An 18,135-nucleotide genomic window follows, 5' to 3' on the forward strand; every position below is an offset into this window, starting at 1 on the left:
AGAAGACTGAGATGAAATTTGTCCACAGAACACGTTAGAAATTAAAGTTAACTGCTTGCTTTTTGCAGCTTTTTTTATGATCACATTTTTCAGAATATAATCTCATGCATATAACAGTATAACCATTACATCTGTGTGTTTAATCTCAAACATTTAAAATTTAAAAATGATAATTTGTAGTAAGGATTCAAGTAAATCACTAGAATATTATAGCATTATTTACTGTCAGGACTAAGAGCCAATTACATTCAAAATTGTTAAAAAATTTAGCCTAGTGGAGAAAAGAAACAAGAGAGGAAGCTTCACATTAGGTGATAGGTTCTCAGAATCCAGATATACCTCTAAGGGTGCCAAAAGCTTCACCAGGTCCATTTCACACGTGTCATCTTGATACCTAAGAGGTGGTCTGGCATTGTGCAAAGCTTGATCTCTTATCTTCTCTATTTCTGATAGTCTTGTAATAGGGTTTGTCTCATCAAAAGTTATCTGTAATTCAGTGCTTGTTTGAGAAAAATACTCTGAGTAACACTGCTGGCTTTGCTCTTTCTCCAGGGGAGCCCCTGAGGGCCAGAACTGGACTTCCTTTGGTTTGTGTTCAACAACTCGATGTTGCCATTTTTCTTCCGACTGCTGTGGCTCTTGAGTCCATCTTGGTAGAGAAGACCTGGCCGCAGGGTGAAGCTGTCCTGTGTTCCTAGGTGAGAGGTCTCCAGAGTGTTGACGCTCCTTCGCTGTCATCTCAAAATCTGCTTTGAAGGTACAGTCTTTGGCTGGATTCTTTTTCTGGATTTCACACTGGAGCAAAACTAACTGATGCTCATGTTCCTTTATCTGTTGATCCATTTTTTGCTTCAGATTTTCGACTTCACGTTTCTGGGCCACCAGCTCATCTTCAAGTTTCCGACATTTTTGATAATGATTTGCTTCCACGTCCTGCCCAGCTTGCATCTTCTCACGATATTGCTGAAGCTGTCTTTCAAGTTCTCTAATATTTGTTTCACAGAGCTTCGCGTTCTCTTGAGCTCTGCAGTTTTCTCGCTGAAGAGACACGAAGTCAAGTTTGATGCCTGAAATGTCATTTTCAGTGATAACTTTGGAGTCCATCAATTTTTCCATCTTTTTCCGAAACTCCTCTGCCGAACGTTTGAATTTATCAGATTCTTCCTGAAACAGGACCATCTTTCTGTGGGTCACCTTCTCCTCTATGGTCTTTAAGTGCAGTTCGTCTTGTACCTTTTTCAACCTGTTATTTAACTCCTGCACCTGAGCTTGTTGTAGCTGGACCTTCTGCTCCCCCAGCCGCTTTTCCTCTTTAGAAGCATTCAGCTCAGCATTCAGATTTCTAACCTCCTTCTCAGTATTCTGGATGATAATGTTCTGCTGGTCACACTTTTGCTTAAATTCACTGACTAAATTTTGACTTTTGGCCAGGTCTTCTTCCAGGCACTTAATTTTCCTATGGAAATCCTGCTCTGTTTTTGTCTGTTTGTGCAAGTGTTCATTTGTGTTGCGTAGCTGATCTTTAAAACCATCTGCCTGAATTTTCAGAGCCTCGCATCTTTGCTGGATAGCTTGTTTCTCTAAAACCACATTGGCCGATTCCGCCTGAATCCTCTGCATCATTAATTTGGTTTCATTATTCTGCCGGGTGAGCTCATCCACCTTTTCTTTTAGCATTTCTGCACACTCATTGCTCTTCTCCAATTCTTCTTTAAGCTTTTGGATTTTATCATTATTTTCTTTCTCAGCTTTAATATTTTGAAGCAACTGCGCATGGCTTTTCTCAAATTGTTCTTTGAGATGATCTGATTTTCTCTGGCAGGATCGTATCCTCTCTTTGGAGAATTCCTTCTCACCCTGGAAAGAATTAACTTGCGAATTTAAATGCTGGATATTCTTCTCAGTGATCGCTTGGGTCCTAGTGATCCTGTCTACTTCTCTTTGCAGTTTCCCTTTCTCCTGCTGAAGTGACTCTAATTCTAACTCATAATCGTGCTTTATTTTCTTCAGGTCATTAGCTTCCTGCATGACTTCTTCAGCTTTGTCTGTGGTTTGGTCCAACTGCCTCCCCAGTTCCCGGAGCTGCTGAGAATACCCTTCCTCTACCTGATCCTTCCTTTCCAGCTCTAACTTGAGGCTCTTGAGTGTGTTATTTGTTTCATCCAGCTTTTCTTTCAGCAAACGAGCCTTTTCCTCAGATGAAGTTTTTTCCAGCTGAAGGGCATTCAGTTCATACTTCAGCTCTCGCATGTCTTTTTCGGCCTTTCTGTTGGCGAGTGTCAGCTCGTCGACCTGCTGTCTGAGTTCCTCTGCTCTCTGTCGCTCATGCTCTCTCTGAAGACCTGCCACGCCTCCGCCTGGCGCAGCCTGGGTGGTCGCACTGGTTGGCAATGCACTTTCTCTACATGAATACGGAATTTCACTTATTTTTCTTCTTGCTTCCAATTCAATTTTCTGCTTTTCTTTCAACTGTTTCTCTGCCATCTGTTTTTGGAATGTTAGGTCTTTTTCCATCTGCTTCACCAGCTTCAAGAGTTCTTCCTCATTGTCTCTCTTTCGTCTTAATTCTTCCATTAACTTATTTTTTTGTTGCTCCAAGTCACTGAGACTGGAATCTTTTCTTTTAAGATGATCTTCCAGGGTTCTTCTTGTAAAGGTGTTCTCCTCCAACTGGCTCCGGAAATTCAGGAGGTTTTCTTCCACGGCCGCCCTCCTGGCCTCGGCCTCGGCCGTGAGCTGCCTCACCCGCTCCAGCTCGCGCTCGGCAGCTTCCTTCTCCCGCCCGATGGTCTCCAGCTCCCTGCGGTACTGCTTGGCTTCACTCTCAGCCCTGATCTTCTGCAGAGCAATGTCTTCGACGTTTCTCTGCTGCTTTCTCAATTCATTTTCGGCGGCCTCCTTCACCTTTGGAAGTTCTTCCTCAACTCGGGACTTCTGTTTCTTTAGTTCAGCTACCATTTTCTCCAGTTCACTGATCTTCCCTGTCAGTTTGCTATTCTCAACCATGGTGGCCTTCTGACGCTGAAGCAGATCGGAATACGCCCCATGTTCAGAGGTCTCCTTACACCTTTTAATCTGCGAGAGACGTTTAAAAGTGTCAAACCTGTTCTAGTCAAACTTATGTTTAAAAATCCGAAGCAAAGCTCAGAAAAGTACTTACAGAAACAAGTGAAACCAAATGCAGAACAAGCACCATCACCATTACCACCACTTTCTTCAGAGAGGAAGCTCAGAAAGTCAGCAAGGGAGAAGACAAAAACCCTTCATGTCACATCTTCTAAATCAAAGAATCGTTTTTTGTCCCTCAGGAATAATTTTGTTTTATAAGTAAGCTAGCTCAAGATTTTATAGCAAGAAGGGACCTTACAAAACATAGTATGACTCCCACCTTTAGGGATGAGGAAAGTGAGCTACAGGGAGGTTAAATAATTGTGAAAACTCACACAGCCCCTCCTGCTCTCGCACACACCTCAGCCCTACGAGCTAAGAAGAACGTATAGGAACTGAATGCCATTAAGGAAACTAGTTTTCAATATCCAGCCCAATGGAAATTAAAAATGGAGTTTACATCCCCGTTGTATGATTAAAGAAACAAAATACAGAGCTTTGGAACAGGGAGCCAAATCAGGACATAATACTTAAGATGAAAGAGGAAAATTATACAAAAATTTGTAATTTCTAAAGTCGAATTCCTAGCTTATTTGTATTTGCCATATTATGACAATTATAATAATCAGAATTGCTAATACAAAGGCAGCTTTAGTCCCTGGTGGCTTTAGAAAAGATGTGCTTCGTATACTCACAGATGCTGTTGTCGTTAATGACATGCCTCATATGAATCCACCTTGACAAGTACCTTTACATATTCCATAAATATAAAGATATTTGTTAAATATAAATGCTTTTGAAAATATGCTTAGGGATTCAGCTCCAATGTATAGAATAAAATATAAGAAAATTTTTTCACTTTACTGACAACAGAATCAATCTCAGCTGGGAGGAGTTCATTTTGCATTGCCTACAGAACTACACCATCAGGCTAGTTTGTAATTACAATTTAATTTCTCTTTAGTAATACCGTAAGGTTGTTAGCTTCATATCATCAACTCAAAATCATTATGATTAGAAATTATTTAAACAGAAATAGAGAAATTATTTAATGTAGCAGATGTTTTTTTCCCTGAGAAGCTTTGGTAAATTTCAAGAATTGAATTTATTTTCTAGATCATACATCTTATTTTGCTTTCTCTGATTTCTTGATCCTCAATAATTTGGATGAGAATTTCAGTTGTTTCCTTTGCTGATTTAAATATGATTTTTAATAAGAATTCATATAAAAAGAAATCTCATCACAGGCTGCAATACTTAGTACTCTACTTATTTTCTTATCAGGGTCAACTCTTAGTGACACTGAAGCATTTTATCTGCTTAAACCATGAAGTTTTCAATGTATTTTGAGTAGATGATTTCTGAAAGGTGTTTCTCAATTCTTTATCAAACCTCCTTTAAAACTCAGCTGTTGCTGAGAAATTGTGCCCTTTTTTTCCTTGGTCATGTTTTGAGATTTAAAAAAATGAAAATTCTCAGAAAAAAATGTTTGTTGTTGAACCCTTACTGTCTTAATTAGAGTCACTTAAGTGATTGTTAATAATCTTAGGTTGTCTACATAATTCTGAACTTTTTAGCAAATACTAAAAAAATTACTACAAATAATTTAGTCCTGTTGCTGATTTATTTCTTGTAGACCTCAAACTTATTCACGTAAAAATAACTTCCTCAAGTTTTCTTTAAACGTTCTCCAAGAAGACATGCTGTCCTTTAGTCTCAGCAATTAATATTTAATATATTTTGCTGTCAACATAGACTAGAAAAGCTCTTTATCCAATATCCAAAACAGATACTCTATTAGCATTTCTCTAATTAATCATCTTCTGAAATTAACTTGCATCTCTCTTTGATTCTATGCTTATTAAGGAAAATTATGCTCTCTGACCAGGATTTCTCATGTGGGCCTTCACAGATTCAGTTTCAGAAACACTACTCTTTGGAGATTGAAACCTGAGCTATGTATCTTTCATAAGACATTCCATTAATGTGATCCTTAAGTGGTAAATTTTTAATCAGGAGCTTTTTTTAAATCTATTTTAAATTATAGTCTTTGCATGGTCTTCCATCAACAATATTGTTTTGACTTTCAATTCAATACAAATCTTTTATATTTCAAAGGATGACAAGCATAATTTGTGTATATTTCAGGCTTTTTGAAATATCTTTTGGTTCCATCAGCTTCTAGTATTCTACCTCATCAGATAAATTAAGCAAAGTGGCTCATACATCTGCCATCAGATATACACTAGAAAAAAGGAAAAAGACATTTCATTTTACACTTTACTGCTTAAATATACAATTTAAAAGATCTACATACCATTTAAAATGGAATCCTAAAACTAACTAATCCCAAAACTAAAAATGTAAAAAAAATCATGGAGGTTCTTTCATAGATGAGAGGTAAATGCCAATACTCTGGATAGTCAAAATATTCTGGTTCTCCTTTGTAAGCACAAAAGAAGCTAACTATAAAGACTTGCATTAGTTATGTTAGTGATTTAGTTGCTGAAAACTGTTAACTCTGAACAGACTAAAATAGTTTATGAAAGCAGTCACACTTTTAGAAGCTAAGAAAAGAACATCTAGTAGACATTTACTACTGTTTTGGTTCTCTCGGTATATGAATGGAATTACACTAAGTATAATCATCTTCAGAATTTCAACAATAGTCTAATTTAAAACAGCTAATGCCCCACCATCTACTTACAGGAGCATTCGGTTTACTATTTTTGTCTGTTCCGAGGTTAGGAATAGAAAGCATATGAAGATAATAGAACAGAGCATAATACCTTCAAAACTAGATACAACAGCCTTTTATGAAAATACATTTTCATAAATAACTCCTTACTCTTTGTTTCTATTTTTTAAATGCAGACTCAAAGCCACTGAAGTCCTTCAAATTAAAATGGTAACTAAACAGTCATCGTACACCATTATCTTTTTGGCAAAAACATAAACGAAAACAAAAACACTCCCACAATTCTTAAAGAGTACTATCTTTTTGTACAAACACCTGCTACTTTTAAATTAATGGCTTATATGTTTTAAATCCTTGAAGACGTAAATTAATTTAAAATGCATAAAGCAAGTTTGTTTATGTGGTATTTCTGTAGACATCATAACAGTAGAAACTATACTTCAAAGACGTCTACATCTCAAATGTGAGAAAACTGAACGCAATTCTGCCAAACAGCCAACATTTCATAATTTCAATAGAACCATTTAAGGCATTAACCCTATTATATTAGAGTCCTCAAGTGAAAATAAAAAATGTTTGCTATTTGAGAGAATCCTAAAAACAAACTAAAAAATCCTAGGCCTCTACTCTTTTTCATTATAATTTTATAATTAAATAATTACTAATATATCAGCTATCAAACATGTAAACCTATCATGAAACTTTTTTTCCCCAAACCATATTGTAGTTCCTTTTTAGTCAGCTCCTCACGGCTGATGGTTACCTCCTCCTCTTCCAGTCTCTTCAGTGAGTCACCAGCAAATTTAATATACTGTGTCATGAGGGTGACCAAGGCAGTATACCGGGTCCTTAGGTCCATGAACTGCAAGACAGGAAAAAAATAACACAGACATCACCTCCAGTTACCCGAAATGAATTCAATGAACGTTGAGTAATAAGTAAAACATTAACTAGGCTTTGCAACAGTGAAGTACGCAACACTCCAATAATGGTAACTGTGTAGGAATGAGCTTACTATTGTTGGGCAAACCATCCTAAAGAACAATTCTCTTCTAAATTTAACCATGAAGCACATTTATTATTCTATGCAATTAGTAATCAACCTTCAATCAAGATTTTTCAAAGGGTTTTTCAAACCCTTAATAAAATGTATTTTTATAGGTAGAGAGTTTCTATTTGGGACGATTAAAAGTTCTGGAAATGGTTAGTGGTATATATTATGAATGTACTGAATACCACTGAATTATACACTTACAAACGGGTAAAATGGTAAACTTTCTATTATGTATATTTACCATAATACAAATATACAAATATGAAATTTTTTAAGTATTATTTCTCTCTGTTATACCCCTCCTCCCCCACATTTTTATTACCTCTTGAATGATGAGATCCGCTGAGCTCTGCATTCTGCGGCGTTTCACGGGCGACTTTTGTTGTGAATCCACCATGGCCCGATAGGTCATCGTCTGTAATTCGTAGTCCTGTACGAAGGAATCAACAAGACTAAACTAACCAAAGCAAAGCACTAACCCTTCATTCCACAGTGATTTCACGCACAAAAACAGAACCTAGTTTCACTGAACAACTTCAAAGAAAGAAAATATTGCAAAACTACATTTTTAGAAATCTAACCAATCTTGAGCTGTTTCCAAGGTGGTATTAAAAGTCAGAAAGCTTTAGGGTCATCAGGAAAGTTCCTAAGTCTCTTCAGAAGCTCATGGAAACATTCAGTGATAATAGGCTAGTTATATTCAGTGTCCCTTTCCTCTAGCTAGGCCATGGAACTGCCGATCTGGATGGCTAAAGCTGAGGCATTATCAATGACTTCAAAACACATGAGGACTGTCCCCTAAGTTAGAAGTTCCTTCATGGAATATTCTAGCAATCTTAGAGAGATGAGAGAGAGCATGTGAAGTGGTAAGAAACAAATTTCAGAGCTATGTATTTATTCTGGTGTGTGGGGGTGTGTGTGCACACACTGCACACATGTGAGACATAGAAAGAGAGAGAATGAATGAACCAGGGGCTGTCATGTGACTCACATTGCACAAAGAATTACTTGATAAGTGTCAGAAAGTTTCAAATGAAGATTCTCCGTTTTCACTTTTTAACACAGAGTGAAATGACCTGCAAAGGCTTTAAAACTACATTGTACAATTACATACTTTCGTCCCCAAGTAACTGAATCTTCTTACCTTCACTGTAGTTGAGTACTGTTCTGCATATTTTTGACACTCATCCATTTTGCTCTGTTTCATTTCTATTTCAGACACCAGCATCTATAAACACACACAGTTTAGAAGAAAAAGGACAAGGAAGTCTGTGCTATTCAACTACTCAAGATGCTCAGGAACTAAGAAATAGCCACGTTCTTTAATAGTATAGCTCCTTAGCCCTTTGCACTTAATATGCAATTTGCCTTAACGGGTAAATTACAAATTTTCAGATTAAGCCACATAAGTGACCCACCCCTCATGGGGCTTCCAAAGCAGAAATCACGAAACTCCATAGGAATTATCCAAAAGTAGACTTGAAGCCCTTGACCCCCGTCTATTCCTGATCAAAACAGAGCTAGAAATTACTGGCCCCTCAAGACGGAACAAAAATTTCAAAGCATTCAACTCTCTGTCAAATGTGGCTGTTTCATTTTCTACCACTAATCATTTTTACTTATTTAGGATCCCACAAAACTATTGTGGCCAACAAAGTACCAAAGAGAGTTCCATACCTATGATTAAATGATCATTAGAAGTTTGAAAACTGTCCCAACATGCTACTCTCTTATTCCTTATGCTTTCAATAATGACTTCCAAGAAATCAAAGTAACTGATGTATGTAGGTTTGGGTGTGGGATTAAAATATTTATGATTTACTCCCCTCCTTCCTCCCAACTGATTTTTCTTTTCACAAGAGAAACAAAGATAAAGCTCATGACTGACCAAATGCAAGGAATTTAGTACAAGGAATCGTTTTTACATACCTTCTGTTGATTCAACTGTGTGGCTAGGGTTTTACTATTTTCAGGCTGACTTTCCTGAATCTTTTTCTGAGTAGTTTCAACTTGCTGGATCCAATCATCTAGAGGGTGATAGGCATCTCTGTAGTATTTCAGTGATTTGCCAATGCCTTCCAAGTCCCGTAACCTAAGAGAATAACAAGAGAATAGTCACAGTTTCCAACAGTATCCATTAGGAGGGTGGAAAGTAGAGAAGAAGTGAAAGACAAATAACGGCACTACAATGCACTAAGCACAACGACAGCGGTATGTGGAAAGAATTCAAGGCTACAGCACCCCGAGGCTTGTAAGTGCACCCCATACTGGCTTAGGTTGAATATAAGTATTTTGCTCCTGAAGTTGTGCAACTTGCTAGTACTGATTATTCTGGGGACAAACCCAAGAGACTAAAGCTAAAAAGGAGGAAAATTGGAAACTTAACCATAATTATTATCAATTATCATGTCTTGAATACCCAAAGCTTGCATCAAATGGCAGTTTATTTCTGAAACAATGACATGGTAGTGCAATGAATGGTTCAATAGGGACTCAGGGTCTGTGATTAAATACTTCAGTTTCTATGATTTTAAAACCAATGCATTAAACCCATATATCACATATTTTACAGAGATTAGATATTATATATTTGAACATAATTTTACTTATCAAGAATGGCACTATATCACAAAAGCATTTTATTTGCATTAAAAGAAACATGAAAACGAATGAAAAAGCACATTATTCCATTTCTTTTAAGATGAGCTGTAAAACCATCAATTTCCTTTCACTTGTTAATTTCAGCCACTGGACAAGTGGACAAATGATTTCAACTTTCTAGTATCTTCAATTAAAATGAATGTCAAGTCATTTCAATTTCTTTATACGTCCTAGGTCTAGTACAGAGTGCTACATACAGCCCTATCAAATACATGATCCATGCTCTTACTAAGTCTTGGTTATTTGCAAATTCTAAGTTGGCAACAATTACAGAACCCTATTCCTTCAAAAAAGGCAAGGAGATTAACTATACACATGCCAGAGTACGTCAATAGTTTTAATAACAGAGCTGAAAAATATTTATTTTGAAGTTAAATATCTTGCTAAAAGACATAGAAGGACATACATAAGAAGGACATACAATTAGGTAGAGCTCTTACAATTAACACAATTTACTATCTATGAGTTAACTATGTGAAATTAACTATATATGGAAGTTAAAAAAAAAAAAAGAGCCTAATAAGTTTAGATTTTACCTAGAATACAAGGATAGACGTTAAATCAAAAAAGGATACCAACCTGTTGTCAATCTGAACATGAACATTTTGCCACCTTTCAACTAATTGATCTGCTTTTTCTTTGTGCCAGTCGAAATCAAGGTCCCGTTCTTTATACGTCTTAAACATTTCATCACTGATGGCTTTAGCTTTCTGCAACTCATCCTCTAATGCATGGAATACCTCTCTCTTTTCATCTACTTCAGATCTCCATTGCTAAAATATATTAATTGGTGAAAATTATAAAAATGTGTCAACGACTCTCTGGGTAAACACATTATTTACCTAACTTTATAATTTATTTAAAAATGACTGATATAAAATCAAATAAAGGACAAAATAGCTTTCATATACAAAAATAATATATTAGGTTGAACCTTACGAAATTGCCAATATTTCACTGTATTTTGATTTTTAAAAAACTGACAATTTTGTAAAGTTCAGCCTAATGTAATTTGCATATCAGTAAAATAAAATATATTTCACAAGCAAGTTTGCTACCTCCATAAGTAAGTCTTTTTCACTGTTGATTTTTTAAATACCTACTATGCTCTCATTGTTTAAAAATGCATACATGCACTAAAAATCACTGAGATAATTTTTCACAATTGTTTTGAAATAGCATTATAAATAGAAGAGAGACAGACGAAGACAACTACTAGTCTTTTTCTTTTCTTAAATTAACTCCTCTACTTTCTTCCTTGATTTCTTAAAATAACTGCCTCTTTCAGCAAGAGAATCTACTGCAAATAATTTAATTTTTAGCTTCAACTCCCCTTGCTGACAACATGGAACGACTATCAAAAGCTACTGTCAGAAAGATTCAAACTTCAAGTGAGCAGAACTCTCCTCCAACTAAAAATGACTGAACAGACTTATTTACAGTAATAAGAGATAAGAAATGGAATGAATATAAATGTATTCAAATTAAGACATTTAATGCTTGATGTTTGAAGATCTAAGAACTAAAGATATCCTTTCAGAGGAGGCTCTTGAAAAACAGCCAAAAAGTGAGACCCATACCTTTAAAGTACTTATTAGATTCTTGATATTATTCTTGTCAGCTATGACTGTTTCTTCTTCACAGAGTTTTGTTTCATAGAGTTTTACAAGGGCTTCTGCAGCTTGAGTGTTTTTCAACACCAAATTAACAGTTTTTAGCCTAAAAAAGAGAATTAAACAATAGCCTCCTATTGGTAGATGTTTATTTTCCAATATGCAGTCCTGAAGCACCATTACAACACATGATATGGCATGTCCTTTGTCTTGGAACACTGACACATTTACCACAAGCTTAACCTTCAGCTGACTCTCTTCTTACTAGACAGCATGTGCTCCAACCCACGCCCTGAGCCACAAGCGGTATTTAGCAAGAGATTCCAACATAAGATGGTCTTCTTTAAAACCTGGTTGAGAGCAAGCTTGAGAGGAAAATCCTCTAGGCTACAACAGCTGACTACCAAACTCACAGGCAAAATGGGGGAAGATCATACATTACACCCTAATTTCTGAAGCACGTTCCCTTTCAACAAAAAGAGGCAACATAAATCCATAGAAATGTTTAAGATATTTGTTAATAAGATGAAAAAGTGAATATTTATATTCATAAAAATGAATATTTTTAGATGAACAGCATATATATATAAATATGACAGTTGTATGAAGCCAGTTTATATTAAGACAGTGGTTACATACTTATCCATGTAAGTGGAAGACATAGAATGGACTTGGTTCATGTTCTGAATGACCACGCTGAGCTCAGATCGTAAGGTAGGAACTGAAGGAGAGGCTGCTGCTTGACTGAAAAATTCTTCGCATTTATTTGTGATTGTTCCCAAATCATCTTTAAGTCGCTCCAGCTCTTTCTTCAGTTTCTGTAAAATAGAGAATAAACCTAAGTATCACGCTATCCCTCCAGACAGGGCATCTTTCTTAAAAGAGTTTAAAACACACATTTCACATTATGATTACTGACTTAAAAATCTATGTATTCTTTACTTTTTCTTTATCCAGGAAACTGAGCCATAGCATTCAAGTTTTATAATCACTAATTCCCTTACTGCCCATCCCCTCAGGCCCAAACATCTAACTTAGTGCTTCTCAACACTAATATCAACAAACATATAAAGATTTTCACTTTGAGAAGCCCTTACAGCCTCGGTCATAACAGGTAAGAGGGTACACATTCCTGTGGTTACCTGAGTCAGAGGTAGACCTGAATTATAGAACCCTAATTTACAATGGGCAATAAATTCACAATCAGATCTCACAAAGTGGCCGCTGGGCAAAGCTGGGCAGGTAAGAAGTCACAGGAGTTGAGAGCAGAGGTCTTGAAGATAGTAATTTACCTTAATTTTTGTCCCAACACATTTCTAAATCTCACCTCCTGCTCTGTGATTCTGAACACACTTTCGTGCAAATCGTCTCTTTCCAGGGGAGTGCGGATCTGCCCAGTCAGTCGATCTTCACAGCTCTCTAACCGAAGCCGAATGTTTCGAACTTCAGAGATGTAGAGATTATACACTGACTCCTCTCGCTCCTCTGTGAAAGGAAATATAGTGTTTAGAAAATACTCTGTTTTCTATCTTTTGGAGGATCTTGTTCATGTTTTCATGTGGCAGTTTTACTACTACTGGGACATAGCTAGTCAAACTCATGTTACGAATTCCCACCACAATCCCACCCTAAGGATAGAAATCTTCAAAGAGTGGATATTACAATTTATAAAGAGTTAATAAAAGTTCCCCAATGCCATCGGAAGCATCGAATTCTGATTTATGATGTCTAAGGAAAGTAACACACTGCATTATGTTCACAAAAATGTGAATTATATTAGTTGCAGATTAATATTAAAAACTAAATTAAAATCCTTAAAAACGAAAGGTAGGTAAAGAAATGTGTTAATGTTTAACAGTTTTTAAAAATAGAATACTTTTCAGAAATAAAAAGCTTTCGTTTCTAAGTAATATCAAAAGAGTTCAGAATAAAATTAACATTTAACCAAAATTAACTAGACAAAATCTTATCCTTATGGGAAATCTCTGTACCTTCCTCTCAATTTTGCTGTGAATCTAAAACTGCTCCGGAAAAAAGTCTTTAAAAAAAAATTCCAAATTTGGTACATGGGAAAATAATTGAATCTTTTCAGAAACTAAAAGATCACCATTCTGAACATTACATTACAAATAGCAAAAATGTTGAAAAGTAGATGCACTGAGAATTCATTCTTTGTCATGCTATTTGTTGGTATCTTTTTTATTAATTCATCATTTAGAAACAAAAGAATGCCTCCTTGCACCTCCTACTTCCAACATGCTTTTTAACGTTCCAGCAATCGTGTCTACCGAACACAGGCTGAGTGACAGAACACACCTAAGACTGAGACTCCCACTGAGAACACAAAATTCCAGGACTAAACATCTAGGGGGAAAAGAAGACAACGATTCGCATGCTTTACCTCTTTCTGCAGATTTAAGAAGTTCTTGATAATACTGCTTACATACATTAACTTCCTTTTCCAGCTGTGTTATATCTGAGCCTGAAAATATTTGTGATTCCTGGCTATCTTCCAGAAAATCTTCAAAACGAGATTGTAGATTACTCAGAACTTGCTGATGTTCACCAGGCAACATTGTCTTTATCTAAAGAAGACCAACGATCCATGTAATTAAGTGATTATAGTACTAAGAGCTAAATTTAAATGGGACAGATCTCGAGTTAGATCTCATGGTTCATGCCAGTTCATATTAGAGTCATAAATAGAGGAACCACTTGAAATTAATTTTCTTCTTCATTGACAATTTCAGGTTTTAAAAGACAAGGGAAAACAAGAACATAAAATTCAAGAAAGGAAATCAAACTATATCCATCTCTCTAAGTCCAAACACTATGTCCTGTCTCCCTATCAAAAAGTAATGAGCACTGAATGAAATACGTGATTTCTAGATTTCCACAATTCTTAGACAGTGCCTTGTATACAACAGGCATATAACAAATATTCCTTGACTGAATTAATATGAGCATGGATCTGCTGGGCTCCATCCTATTTTAAAGCAAATATAAACTCTACCCCTCATGACGAGGTGCCTCACAGTTTTAGACAGACGAGGCTGATGTGTGGATTTATACTTACTGAAGCCACATTGCTAGCTCGAATTCTATCAATTTCATTGATGAGATAATGCCAGGATACTACACTCTTCATGTTTATGTGAGACTCATGCCAAAGAGTCAGGACACTCTGATACTGTTGCTCAATTCTGAAATATATGAAAGAAAACTCAGATTAAGCCTTTGCACTCCCTCTGAAAACATGCTACAGTTTTTCTTTCTGTTTGTGAACTATCCCATGTTTATTAGTTCTAGATCCTTCTGATTCTGTGGGCCTTGACAAAGAATTGATTGTTTCCTTAACCTTCAGAGAGCCTCCCAAACCAGCTCTATGTATTTAGCTAATGCACACAAACCTGTTTGCAAAGTCGACAGCTTCTTTGTTTGGTGGAGGAACTGTGAAGCACACAGATGGGACCATCGCCTCGTTCCCAGTAGGGCTGATGACCTTCCATTTAGCACGATGAGAGTTGTTGGCCAAAACACATTCATCATCTTTGTAAATGGTTATCTGGTTTTAAATCAAGAACAGAAAAACCAAATGAGGTCGCTATTGACTAATCTTTTTCCATATCCAATCTTGGGAATTTTTGGTTTTTTTGAGGTAGGAAATTTTACCACTAGTAAGCAATGTAACCTCATTTTTAAAATACATGAACAATGGCACAAACTGGTCTATTTCTGGGGGTTACAAGTACCTCAATTTGTCTGTAGTCACAGATAGCTTTGATCGGAATAGAAGTTTTGAGTGGACAGTCAGAATTCCTTGGCTTCAGCTGAATTATTGTTTTTGCTCTCCCCATCAGGCTTGCTACTGTGCTTTTATACTGCAGAAGTTCTTCTTTCTCTTCCTAAGCAACAAACAAGATGGATTTTAAAAGGTAAAAGACTTGTACTCTCTGTTCTTTTAGGGCTTTACACACACGAAACTTCATTAGAAAGATCTTCCCTGACCCTGTGGTCTAACCTGTCAACACCTCCCCACGCCCTCTGGCATCTCTCTTCCCTTGTTTGTTTGGTTGTTCTTTCCTCCTTGGTATTCAGCACTATCGAACGTGCTACATATATTTCACTATTTATCACGTCTATTGTCTACTCCCCCACAGTGTGTAAGCACCAGGAGGGTGGGGATTCTTGTCTGTTCTGTCCACTGTTCTATCTCCAGCACCTAAAACAGCACCTGAGACACAGAACGTGCTTAACACATATCTTTGAAATGAACGACTAAACATACCACACACACACACATACACAGAACACTGTCGAAGCATGTTAAAATATCAAGGCAGTCACATAAAAAACGCTTTTCTCATATCTGAGACCAAAAAATACTACAACCGAATGTTTAAATGCTTGACAGAGTGAGGTGGAAATATCAAGAGTACCAACAAAAGATACAGTTCTGCACATATAACAATATAGTAAAACACTAATCTGATCCCTATCACACATTCCGATGGAATGCACAGGTTTTCGTATGCGTACCATCGATTCCTGCACAAGGTCTTCCAGCTTGTGAATGCTGCTGGATCTATCACAGCTGTACTTCCGCTGAATGGCATCTTTCAGATTCCTTAAGTAATCAGTAGCTTCTTTGGCATCATTGAAAAACTATGGAAAGATGAAAACCGGCAGTTAAAATATATGAAGTGCCCTGTAAAGCACAGGCTTGGCAAGCGGTGTGTACCTCTCATAAGTGAGAACAGAAGAAAATCACAAGACAACTTAAGAGCCACATCCCTCCTGTAACCAAACAACTATTGAACTTGGACGACTGTGAATGGATGCTCAGCGTCCAGTGCTCACGTCTGTGTCGTGTTTGGCCCTGTGTTATTTTGATTGAAGGTCTATTTTACTGTAGGGTCCAAACAATTTTTAAGTAGGCGTAAAATTCCAAGAATATTTTAAAACTTCTGAAGAATAAAGAGCTCTCTGTAATGAAATATTTCTTTAATAAGAGACACATTTATAAAACAAAGATTTTCTGACACTTTAAGAGGTTTGTAAAGGATCTCCTCCTTAAAAGAATGCTTCAATCTATCCCATAGGACATATAGCCCAGATAGCCTACAAAGAAAACGTTTCAGTTTGTTTCACCTGCACAATACATACATGTATCTTAACAATAAATATGAAGGTGTTTTCTGTAAAGTCAGTCACAACCACAATACCATCTCCTGGCATCGTGATTCCATTCACATACCTCGAAATAGGCGGTATTCTCCTTGATGTGCTGCTCCACACACTGGCAGAGCTGTAAGACCCAGCTCCACTGCGTCTGCATGGCCGCTCGGTAGGCCTTAAAGGTAAAACACAGCCACCGTGACTGGCTGGAGAGTAACCGTGTGCATACACAACAATGCTTTAAAAGATGAAAGACTCTACTATCTAAACAGACGATGAGATTGTTTTCACAGAATAAGACTGGAGAAGCAGGGTAGCGAAATGTCCCTCCAATCTAAGAGTTCCAACTTGCACAGAGCCAGTCCTAAAAGTTCAACTACAAATTTATAAACCAGTCCGGTCAATTTCCTTGAAATTTTAAACTTCTTGAAATTTCTTCTTAAAATACAAGGAAAAAGCTAATGCTGGCTATTTTTACACGAAAAAAATATTTAAATTTGAAATGGATGCAAGCCATCCTTGCTACTTAGAAAACCAACCCCTTATTCCTTTCCCACTGCCCCTTACACCAACTTTGTGGAATCCTCAGACACGCCCACCTGCATGACGCTTTCCATTCATTTTTCTTTTCTCTGAATTTTCCTATTACTGGGTCATAAAATACACCATCTGACACAAAAATAGATGGTTCTGTCGTTTTCTCTTTGTTTTTTGCTTCTAAAACTAGGCCAGAAGCTCTAGAGAAGGAGGTTTATGTGTTTGTTTTGTCCAGGGAAAGGTTTGGGGAGGGTGGAGAAGAGAGTGTGCAACCCCATATCAGGGTAATTCTGGAATTATTATAATACTAGGAATTTTTATTAAAAATATTTGTTTATTTGAATCTTTATTTTAAACAAAGTGTATTTTCATGAGGGCAAAAATATTATAGAAAGGACATCTACTTCATTAGGGAAACAAAAAACACTCTTTTATGTTTAAGATGCAATTCACTGACTTCCAGAAGAGGGAGCCCTGGATGCTTCAATGACTATCTTAAGTCAGCCTGTCACTCTTCCTCCTTTTGGAAAAGCTCATTCCTGCTGAGCTACGTTCTGGCAGCCTTTCTGAATGGAACGTACAACGCTGCACTGGAAATTGGGCAACATATCATGCTCATATTACCTGCTCCCTCAAATTAAGCTACTTTGAGAAAACTGGTCATGAAAGACACATCATTGTGCATTGTTAGATTATTAGTTTCTTTCTTCATTTAATATATGAAATAGTATTGATGATTAACTAAACGTTACCCATGTACCCACAAGACATTGGACAGGCCAATGGAATCATCAAGATGACTAAGGCTTAATTTATCCCTCAAGAAACTTTTAATTAGATTAATATTTCTACACAAAAGTAGTCAAAGTCACATTCACATTATCCAGTCCCATCAAAATTCGTAACCAACAGTCATATTTCCTAACAGTTTTCATCTGCACCATAAGGGAATACTCTACTTTTAGTTATCATCATAAAAAAGCACATCCAGACCTATCATTATTCTAATTTCCTTCCCCAGAGCTGCCACTACTCTCCTGTCTTTAACATTCCTATGTGGCATTTCATGTGGATACAAAACCATATTTTTATATGAAAGAAGGCCAAATATAACATTTCCAAAACTTCCTGAGGCGTAGAATTTTACTGATCTTTCTTGTCATGACGATTTCAGTGAACAAAGACTAAGAGACACCCCTCCTCAACTGTGTTGTTTGAAGCACGTCACATTTTAAGCACAGCTTCATCTTTTATCTCTGGCAATAGACCAAATTTGCTCGTGTTTG

The 18,135-nt window shown here is 36.7% G+C and overlaps 1 protein-coding gene and 1 long non-coding RNA gene across 43 annotated transcripts in view; one reads left to right on the forward strand and one right to left on the reverse strand.

Moving 5' to 3' along the window:
- Window positions 1-18,135, reverse strand: part of DST (dystonin) — a 440,625-nt gene that overhangs the window by 141,031 nt on the left and 281,459 nt on the right. For 41 of the 42 annotated variants that reach the window (XR_011530133.1, XR_011530132.1, XR_011530131.1 and 38 more), the window contains 14 exons: window positions 16,392-16,487; window positions 15,674-15,799; window positions 14,887-15,039; window positions 14,545-14,699; window positions 14,211-14,337; window positions 13,536-13,719; window positions 12,462-12,619; window positions 11,774-11,952; window positions 11,102-11,240; window positions 10,101-10,294; window positions 8,790-8,952; window positions 8,005-8,088; window positions 7,183-7,290; window positions 6,570-6,668 (listed from right to left, as the gene is read on the reverse strand). Coding sequence is in view for 39 of the 42 variants with exons in the window: in XM_070586335.1 (XP_070442436.1) it covers window positions 6,570-6,668; window positions 7,183-7,290; window positions 8,005-8,088; window positions 8,790-8,952; window positions 10,101-10,294; window positions 11,102-11,240; window positions 11,774-11,952; window positions 12,462-12,619; window positions 13,536-13,719; window positions 14,211-14,337; window positions 14,545-14,699; window positions 14,887-15,039; window positions 15,674-15,799; window positions 16,392-16,487 (1,965 nt within the window). In the remaining 3 variants the exon portion in view is untranslated. Of the gene's footprint in view, window positions 1-339; window positions 3,076-6,569; window positions 6,669-7,182; window positions 7,291-8,004; window positions 8,089-8,789; window positions 8,953-10,100; window positions 10,295-11,101; window positions 11,241-11,773; window positions 11,953-12,461; window positions 12,620-13,535; window positions 13,720-14,210; window positions 14,338-14,544; window positions 14,700-14,886; window positions 15,040-15,673; window positions 15,800-16,391; window positions 16,488-18,135 lie in introns of all 42 variants that reach the window. The other variant, XM_070586341.1, reaches the window with a different exon arrangement.
- Window positions 14,989-18,135, forward strand: part of LOC103547838 (uncharacterized) — a 32,027-nt gene continuing 28,880 nt past the window's right edge. The window contains exon 1 of the long non-coding RNA XR_011530146.1: window positions 14,989-15,069. This is a non-coding gene — a long non-coding RNA (uncharacterized lncRNA). The remainder of the gene's footprint in view (window positions 15,070-18,135) is intronic.

The sequence above is a fragment of the Equus przewalskii genome, chromosome 19 (genome assembly GCF_037783145.1).
Source record: "Equus przewalskii isolate Varuska chromosome 19, EquPr2, whole genome shotgun sequence".
NCBI lineage: Eukaryota > Metazoa > Chordata > Mammalia > Perissodactyla > Equidae > Equus > Equus przewalskii.